Here is an 8,905-nt window from a genome sequence, read left to right as displayed (position 1 = left end):
CCCCGCTGTCGGCCGTGCAGGAGACACCGATAAATCGGAGACGGTTTGGAGACGGGCCAAAAAAATAACTCGGGGATTGGGAGTGTGCTGGAGCGTGACCGACCCCAGGACTGGAGCTTTAACGAAGCAAACGAGTGTGGCAGAGTGGCTTAATTACTGCCTAATGGGGAAGAGAAATCAGCTGGAGGGGGCCCTCGGGTCTCAGAGGTGCTGCTGCCAGCGCTGTGCTGGGAGGGAAGGGAGTGACGAGGTGCTAGAGGTGTCCCCACAGGGTGGCCGGTCCCCAGCAGCCCCAATTCGGCCCCAACCCCGCTCCTGTTCTGTTGCCCTCTCCTTTTCCCTTTCAAAGCATGCGACCTTCCCTCGTTTTTCCCCTGCCCAGGCTGCAGGCTGCCAGCCCTTGCTCTGCTCCACGCTCCCCGCGCCCTCCCCGGCCAGCACAGATCTGCGCTCCGCCGCTGTCCTTGCCAGGAAAGAGGAGATTGAGCTGGTGAGTCCTGGCGGGCACACGCAGGGTTTGGGGCTAGCCGAGGAGATGGGGACACCCCCGAGGTTCAAAATCCACAGGGAATGAGGTGACACCGGGTGCTGGGCAAGCCACGGGGCAGCCCCGGGTGCTGTGGGAAGGGGCTGTCACCCCCGGGGGGGGGAAAGAACCTCCCCGAGAGGGCTTCGTGCAGCTTAGGGAGAGGTTTTGGGGTGCCCCCTGCTGCCCCTTTTGCCTCTCCCTGCAGTCGTACCAGCAGTTCAGCCTGACCATTGCCGTGGTGGCCACGATGCTGCTGCAGAAGGAGCCCTCCATGGAGGCGGCGCTGGGGCTGGCGCTGAGGGCCAACCTGCGCCAGGTGCGCACCCACCACCTCCAGGAGCTGGAGGATTTCATCAACAGCTACGACTCCGGCACCCCCAGCCCCTAAACGGGGGGGAAAATGTGTGGAGAGCCCCCCGTGTCGGGGTCGGTGAGGTCCCTCCGTCCCTTCTGGAGGTGGAAAGGGGGGGTGTGGAGGTCGTGGGGCGGCCAGAAATTGGGGTTTGCAGGCAGGGAACGGGGTCGTGGGCAGGTTGTCCCCACCCTGAGCTGAATTTTCAAGAAAAGAGGGTTTTACTGAAGGGTGGCGGGAGGGAGAGCAGCTGGGGCAGAGGAGGACGGGAGGGCTCCCCCCTTCTCAGAGCTCCTTGCTCTCTTCTTGTGGCGTTGTGCTGCTCCGTTAAACCCAGGGTTTTGGTCTTTTTTTTTAAAAATAAAAAAATAAAAAATTAACTGAGCTTTGATCCTCGCACCGCCGTTGTTCTGCTCCTGCTCTGCCGGGGTCAGCGTGCAGGGATTTGTGGTGGCCCCCCCAGCCTGACCCCACCCTGGGGACCCTCTCCTGGGGTCCGTGGTTCTCCAGCAGCACGGCAAAACCTGGGGTGGGAAGGGAATCAGGCCAGGCACCGTCGGCTCTCCTGCGTTCAGGTCTCAGCTGAGCTTTATTGGAGCACCGTCCCCTCCCCGTGGTGGCAGCACCCTACGGGACAGCATCAGCGCCCCTCCAAAGAGTCCCTGCGGGTGAGAGACCCCCACCCGGCGTCTGGATCTGACCCCGGGGGCCAAATAAATCCCTCCTGTCCGAGTCAGGCAGAAGCCCCTGCCCTCGTCCTAAGCCCCTGGCCGCCCTCCCTGCTGCGTTGCTGCTCTCCGAGGCTGCCAGCTTGGCTGGGACGGGAGCTGGCGAGCGCGCCCCGGTGCGGGCTGCTGCCTCCCTGCTCCCTACTCGCTTTACCTGTTCCTAATTGCGGGAGAGGCCGGCAGGAAGGGCAGGCTGTGCTTCGCCTGCGGCTACCGGTGAAAGGATCCCGGCGGCTTCTCCCCACCGGCCTTGGGCCGTGTCCAAAACGCGCTTGGAATGCACGGAGACCACGGCAAGGGGGACGAGGATCCCCCCCTCCCCTTCCTCCAGCTGCTGTCCTGCTGCTTAAATACCGTGCAAAGTGCTTCCCCCGGCGAGGCGTGGGGGCCCTAGGACACGCTGCAGTGCTTGCTGCTGCCCCGCGGCTTCGCCGTCCTGCCCCTGGCCCTCTCCGGGGGCTCCCTGCCCAGGGAGCTCATCCCGGGCTTGGGAATGGGCTTCCCGAAGAAGAAGCCTTCCTCGTCCGAGTCTGAGTCCGAAGATGAGGAGCAGGTGGGGCACCAGGAGTCGTCCTCTTCCGTGATGTCCTGCAGGTGGGTGTCCTCCGGCCGTGGGCTGTGTAGGGTGGGGGACAGCCCCGCTGGGAGGGCTGGGTTTCCGTCACCCGCTGGTGTTCGGGCACCAGGATCCCCCGAAATTGGGGGGCCTGGGGCTCCGAGCCCCTTGGGCCCCTCTGTGCCGGGCTGGGGGCTGCCCCCTGACCCCTGCATCCCCGCATGTGCCACGTCCCGGCTCCTCTCCGTGGCTGCTTCGTGGTCCTCGAGGCTCCTGAAGGCAGGATGCAGGGAGGCCTGGTCCGGAGACATCTCTGCAAGAAGGAAAAGCGAGGAAAGGTGAGGAAGGAGGGAGCTGAGCCCACCCTGGTTCAGCAGTGAGGGCTGCTCAGGGTGCAAGACAAGGCTGCTGCAACCCACCCGCAGCTCCCACTGCTACTGCGGCCCCAATCGGTGCAGCGCCCACACCACGCGCCCCAAAAGCACCCCAGGGCGCTGCAGCAGCCGAGCAGAGCCTGGCTTTGCTTCCACCTCCCTCCCACCGCCCCGAAAACGCCGCACTCGGATCCCTACCGCCGCCTTCCGCTCCTTTCCACTCTCTTCCACTCGCGGCGCTCCCCGGCGCGGGCCTGGCTGCGTGGCCGGCTCGGGAGAGGGGCGTCGAGTCGGGGGACGGGGCCGAGACGAAGGCCGAGTCGGAGGAGTCGGAGGCGCTGGAGGCCGCGTCCAGCCCCAGGCTGCAGCTCTCGGAGCAGAAGAGGCGCCCGTGGCGAGCGGTGAGGGGCTGCCCCCGCAGCGGTTTTCGGCACAGGCTGCAGCAGAAGCAGGGGGCTCGGGCGTGCCAGTGGAGCCCCTGGTGCGTGGCCTCCTCGCTGTCGACACCTGAGGGGTGGCCGCGGGGTGAGCGAGGGGCTCTCCCCACCGCCACCTCCCCCCCCCCCCCCCCCCAAAAAAAAAATCCATCAACCCCACCCTGCTCGTACCGATGGGGTCCCCGCAGGCCTGGCAGGGCTCGGCGAAGAGGCTCTCGAAGCAGCCGCGGCAGCAGGGCCGCCCGCTCCTCATCACGTAGCGCTGCCCGCGCAGCGGCGCCTCGCACTCCAGGCAGCAGAAGTGCTCCGGGTGCCAGCGCCGGCCCTCCGCCTCGATGCACTCCTCCATGAAGATCAGCTGCAGGGGGACAAAAACCCGATCCTGTACGCAGCCAGACCGAAAACCCGCCACCCACTGCCTGCTTTTTGGGGCCAAAGGACTTCGGGGCAGGCGTGGGGCTCCGCGCAGGGCTCAGGAAGGAATCCTTCCTCCTGCCCTGCAGCTCCCGGCCAAGCACGGAGCACTGAATGATGGCAAAAATTAAATAAAAAATAAAAAAAAAATTAAAAAAGAACTAAAAGCATCCTCCCCGCTGGCACCCACCTGGTCGCAGGAGGCGCAGCGGGGTCGGAAGAGCTCGGCGTGGTGCCGGCCGCAGTAGATCCTCCCGTCCTGCTGGAAGTAGATGAGATCCACCAGGGGCTGGCGGCAGAAGTGGCAGGAGAAGCAGGACGGGTGCCAGAAGTGGTCTCCGAGCCGGGACGCCGAAATCCCCGGGTCGCCTTTGTTCAGCCTCCGGCCGCACTGCAAGGCACGGAGAGGGGGAGAGGGGGGACTCGGGGTCAGGATTGCTTTTTGGGGGACGGTTTGGTGGCGTGCAGCCCTCCGGGGGAGGACACCTCACCTCCTTGCAGGGACAGCCGTGGCAGGGACCCGGCACGGGACATTCCTGCCCCTGCCCCAGCGCCTCCCGTCTGCGGCGGGCGCTGAAGGCTCGGAGCTGCTTCCTCTCCTCCTCGGCGAGGCCAGGGCAGTACCGCTCCTGCACGGGGTAAAAGAGGTGAGGGACAGCGAGGAAATAAAACCCCGGGGAGGGCAGCAGCGAATAAATCTGGTTCTTACATCGCAGTCCTGAGGAGGCAGCTGCTGCAGGAGAGCTTTGACGCGGAGCCGGCTCCGGTCAGCGGGAGAGGCAGGATCCAGCGAGCGGCTCTCGAAGCACACAGGGACCTGGGGACACAGCACGGGGACACAAACGGGGGGGTGATCGGGGGGGATGAAGTGGCTTTGCTCGAGGTAAAGGCGCATCCGAGCCCTTTGGGGCAGAGCAGGAGCAAAGGGAGCCCCGCGAGGGCCAGGCGCTGCCCACCTTGGAGGGCGCGGGGTCTGCGGGGGGCTCCAGGTACTCTTCCAGGGCACAGCCGGAGTCGCTGTCGGACGAGGCTGGGGGGAGGCCGGTGGCGGTGCCGCAGGGGGGGGGCTCGTCCGGCTGGGGCCATGCGGGGCTCGGCAGGGACATGAGCTGCGGGGAGAGAGGAGAGGAGCTGGGGGAGAGCCGTGGCACGGCGGGGAGAAGGGGGCTGGCTGACCCCGGGAGGCATCATCCCCCCCATGCCCAGGTGCAGAGGGACCTCGAGACCCTTTGCTGAACGTCCACAGAAGTGCAAGGGCTTTGGGGGGGTCGTTCCCTTCTCGGCAAGGGTGAGAAACAAACCCACACCGAGGTGCTCCCTGCTCTGGGGCTTTGCCTGCTGAGCGGGAGGCACCGGAGAAAGGACGGTGTTGGGGTGAAGCTGCACAAGGGGGAGCCCCTGGGTGTTTGTGCTCAGCCTGGAAGAGGTTTCGGGAAGCCCCGCTGCCTGTTTGCTCACCCACAGCAGGAGATTTTCCCTGGCTGCTCCCAGCCCTATGCTGATCCCACGGCCGATCCCTGCTTTAGTGGCCTGTCCCCGAGCGGAGCAGTGGGAGGAGACCGAGGTCTAGCCCAATTCAGTGGAAAATAATTTATTCCCCCTGGGCTGCTATTGTTCTGCCCCGAGCTGCTGTTCCTGCCCGGGCAGCCGGCTCGCCCAGCCGCCACCGCCTGCCTGGTTAATGGGTCCGGGGTGGAAACCCGGCCGTCCCCATCCGTCCCCTCCTCCCCACGCGCCACTTGTCACCGCTCGCTTCCTTCCTGCCTCGGCTTTCCAAAACCAAGCGAGGCGGCGAGGCCGTGGCTCCCTGCACGCTCTGCAGGGCGTCCTGCGAGGTGGGGAGGTGGGAGGGATGGGGCCACGCTGCGCCCCTCCGCACCCCAAATCCCCAGCCGTGCCATCGCCACCTCGCTCGGGTACCCAGCAGGAGCTGGGACCTGCCCTGGGACCTGCTTTCCATGAGCTGGAGCTGTGGTTTGGTGACCCTCAAGCCACGCGGCCACGTGCTGGCAGGTGGCTCCAGGTCTCCTCGTGCCACAAAACCCAGCTCGTCCCTCCGCAGCGAGGTGGCACGTCCCTGCTGGGTGCTCCAGGACAGAACCAGCGACCCCATTGCTGCTGCTCCCATAAAACAGCTTCAACACCCCCAGCTCAGCCCCAGCTCAGCCCCAGCTCTCAGCGCCTTCCTCCACGCAGCAGCTCAGGGCACCAGGGCACCCAAAGGTGGCCGGCTCCGAGCTTCTGCTCCGGGCTCCAGCTGGGAGCTGGCGGGATCAGCCCGGGCAGCTCAGGTTGCCTTGGTGCACAGCTCAATGATTAACGCGGCAGATCGGCCGGCGGGATGGAACAGACGGGCTGCACCGAGGGGGAAGACGGTGTCTGAGCCAATTCTGCGTATTTACAGCCCAAAGAGAGCCCTGCCTTGGTGAGGACCTCTCTATGAGAGCTGCTGGTGGTGGTTCAGGGAACAACCTTGTCTCTAGAGCTGCGATGGGGGATGGCCCCCATCCCTGGGGTGCTGGCTAAGGACACCCATGGGTCCAGCGTCCTGGATCTGCTGCTGCTTGGTCCCTGTTGGCAACACACCCCTGCTCTCCCCACGGGACGTGGATGGCCGTCTCAGGCTTTGCTTGGGTCATTAAGACTCCAAGCTGCCTTTGTCTAATCTCTTGGGGCTTTGTTGTCACCGGCCCCCTTTGATGCCCCGTGGAGGCAGCAGGGCTGGCAGCCCCGCAGCAGGGCGCACGGGGCTCCCCGTCCCGGGGCTGGCAGCGGGGTAAAGCTGGGGAGAACGGAGCGGGCAGGGCCGTGAATCAATGGGGCCGTGCTGGGGGAGCCCAGCCCAGCCCGGTTTGATGTGATTACACCGGCTGGCAGCCGTCTGGGCTGCGAACGAGTCCCTGTAATTAGCCCCAGACGGTGACAGCGCTGCGCGCCTCCCATGCTAAGGAGCCAGGCAGCCCCGACAGGTCCGGCTCCTCTGCTCTGCTCCCGTCCCCTCTTCCTTCCTCGCCGCCGGCGGGCAGTCCTGCTATCGCCCTGCCCTGCCGGCCCGTGGAAGGATGCGGGATGCTCCCGGCGGGGCCACCAGCCCTGGCGTCAGGGGAGGTGGCAGGAGGGCGCGTTGGGGACCTGCTCCTCCCCGCCGGCACGGCGCGGCCCCCCAGCAGGGCCACGCGAGGGACCAGTCGGACGGGCTGAGAGCCGCCCCGCGGAGCTTCCATGGGCTTCAAAAGCCTCTGGTCCTGCCCCAGGAGTTCCTCCAGCCTGCACCCGCTCTAAAGGATGGGCGCTGTCCTTGCCATGCTCCCCTGCCTGCTCGGTGCCTTTTGGTGCCGGCACCGCCTGGCTCGGTGGCCCCGCAGCGCTCCCCGTCCTGCTCCAAGTCCATTTCTGTGCTCTTTGGGAAGCGCTTGCAGCTCCCTGGCTAAAAGAGGCTGAAACCCACGGGAATTTTAATCCCCTTTGGGAGCAGCCCCAGTCCCTGGCTGGCGGTGGGAGCGCGTGTGGGCTGCCAGCCCTCTCCTGCCAAGGTCGCAGCGTTACCGTGCGGCGCAGCCACCCCGGCCCATTCGCATTCAGCGCAGCCTCCCGCTTCCCTGCCCAGCCAGGGGCTGCTCTGCATCCCTGCCACAGCCCTCGTTTCTCTGAAGCACTGCTCCCTTTTCCCCGACCTGCTTTCAGCCACCTCCGTCCTATTTTCCACCAAACACTCCCCGGCTCCCCAGCCCCGAGGAAAAGCGTCTGCTGGCCATCGCCAAAAAAAAAAAAAATTAAAAAAAATAAAGGCCGGATCCCCTTTCAAGCGCCCAAAAACACCCTGGCACGGCTCGGTACGCCTCACCCCCACCATAACCTGTTTGTGCTTCTGCTCCCGTCAACACAGCTGCAGCGGAGGTGCGTGGCGATGGAGCTGCAGAGATGCGTTCGGGCTGAGATAAGCTGAGCTCTGGCCAGGCGAGCCGGAGCAGCTCGTCCTGCAGAGCAACCAAAGCCAGCCTGCCCCAACCTGGCCCCCAAAACCCCCCGCGATGGCAGCAGCAGGATCGGTGCCTGGGTGCCTGGCACAGCCGTCCCCAAGGATGGCAGCGAGGAGGGACGGGGACAGCGCACAGCCCAGGTGCTGTGGCACAGATCCCAGGGACCTCTCCTGCCCCGCCACGCGGCACCGTGCCATCCAAGTGACCGGAGGGGACCCTCGGTGTGTGGCTTGTTTGCTCGCAGGAGGAGGTGCTGCTGCTGCAGGGGGGTTCTTAGGGATTTTTTTTCCCCGTCCTAGCTCGGCAGGGAGCAGTGAGTAACCCATTAACCCGCTGCAGTGCTCTCGCTCCTGTGGCCGCGGGGACGACCCGAGCCCGGCACCGCGCTCCCTGCCCCAGGTGGGTTTCATCCACCAGCAGAAAGCTCCACGGCCAGCCCCAAACCACCCCGCTCCCTCCAAGCCAGAGCAGAAGACATCAAAATCCCCCGTGGGGACCCTCAGTGGGTTCGGTGCCGGCAGATCCAGTGCCCCCCCAGCTCCTCGGGGCGAGCCCCCAGCCCCCTGCACCTGCGGGCTCCAGCCTGGGGACGGCGGCGCCTTGGTGGCTCCATCGCCACCCTCCCCTGCTCTCGGGGGGCTCTGCAGGGCCGTTTTCCCCAAAGACAAAGACCTCAGGAGTGGAGGGAGCTCCCTGCTCCCCGCCGCCTGTTTTTCCCGGAGAGGAACCAGCCCCAAAACCCCCCTCCCTCTCCTCTCCCAGCTCTCCCACCTTGCCTTTCCCCGCGCAACAATTCCCGGATGGGGAAATCGTCCCATTTCCCCTCGGTCCCGACGGTTTTCTCCTCCAGCCCCGGCTCCCTCAGCCCCCGTATGGGGAAGAACCACCCCGAGGGACCCCCTCGCCCACCCACCTTCCCCTTCCCCACCCCAGGGGGACCCCTGCCCACCTACCTGCCCCTTCCCCACCGCGCTGGGCTCCGCCGTCCCGTCCAGCCCCGAGCACCCGAGTGGCTCCGACGCAGGCGAGGGAAGGGAGCCTGGGCTGGGCAAACTTCGCAAAGCGAAAGGAAAACATCCAAGCCGAGCGAGGGAAACTAATTTTTTTTTCTCTTTTTTTTTTTTTTCCTTTTTTTTTTTTTTTTTTTTTTTTTAATCTGCCTGCCCAGGAAACTGGATCTGTGTCAGCTGGGGTCCTAATTACAGGCTTTTTAGCCTAAACCTACAGCGGCAGCCAATGGCAGGGAATCGGAGCAGCGGGCGGGGAGGGGAAGAGCAAAGGCTTGGAGAAGGGGAGGGGAGGGGAGGGGAGGGAGGGAGGGAGGAGGTTAACCCTACAGGGCAGCGAGCCGCGGATGACATCTGTTTTTCTCGCCACCTCTCATTTTCCGAGCGTCCGCGCCCTTCCCGCGGCTCGCTTCAGCCCGGGTTGCCGTCGGGGTGCCTTTCATGCCGGGCGGTGATTTGGGTTTTCCTGCCTACATCAGAAAGAGCCGGAGCTTCATGAATAGAGGGCAAGCGGCGTGACGGCCCCAA

The 8,905-nt window shown here is 65.3% G+C and overlaps 1 protein-coding gene across 1 annotated transcript; it reads right to left on the bottom strand.

Annotated features, from left to right (window-relative positions):
- Positions 1–1,680: 1,680 nt before the first annotated feature.
- Positions 1,681–8,485, bottom strand: PRICKLE4 (prickle planar cell polarity protein 4). Its single transcript, XM_084301907.1, has 8 exons — positions 8,324–8,485; positions 4,347–4,499; positions 4,100–4,207; positions 3,882–4,019; positions 3,581–3,781; positions 3,148–3,334; positions 2,738–3,046; positions 1,681–2,478 (listed from the first exon to the last, which is right to left on the bottom strand). Exons 2-8 carry the CDS (start codon positions 4,494–4,496, stop codon positions 2,000–2,002), a joined length of 1,572 nt encoding a protein of 523 aa, XP_084158033.1. The 5' UTR covers positions 4,497–4,499; positions 8,324–8,485; the 3' UTR covers positions 1,681–1,999.
- Between the last annotated feature and the right edge of the window lie 420 nt (positions 8,486–8,905).

Source organism: Netta rufina (assembly GCF_964035555.1).
Source record: "Netta rufina genome assembly, chromosome: 26".
Lineage (NCBI taxonomy): Eukaryota > Metazoa > Chordata > Aves > Anseriformes > Anatidae > Netta > Netta rufina.
The sequence above is the reverse complement of the archived record's forward strand: the minus strand, read 5'-3'. Positions and strand labels throughout refer to the sequence as shown.

Coding starts and splice junctions, on each gene's coding strand:
- PRICKLE4 (XM_084301907.1), bottom strand. CDS start 4,496: ATGTCCCTGCCGAGCCCCGCATGGCCCCAGCCGGACGAGCCCCCCCCC. Junction 4,208..4,346: donor CAGACCCCGCGCCCTCCAAG/GTGGGCAGCGCC, acceptor CTGTGTCCCCAG/GTCCCTGTGTGCTTCGAGAG. Junction 4,020..4,099: donor TGCCTCCTCAGGACTGCGAT/GTAAGAACCAGA, acceptor TACCCCGTGCAG/GAGCGGTACTGCCCTGGCCT.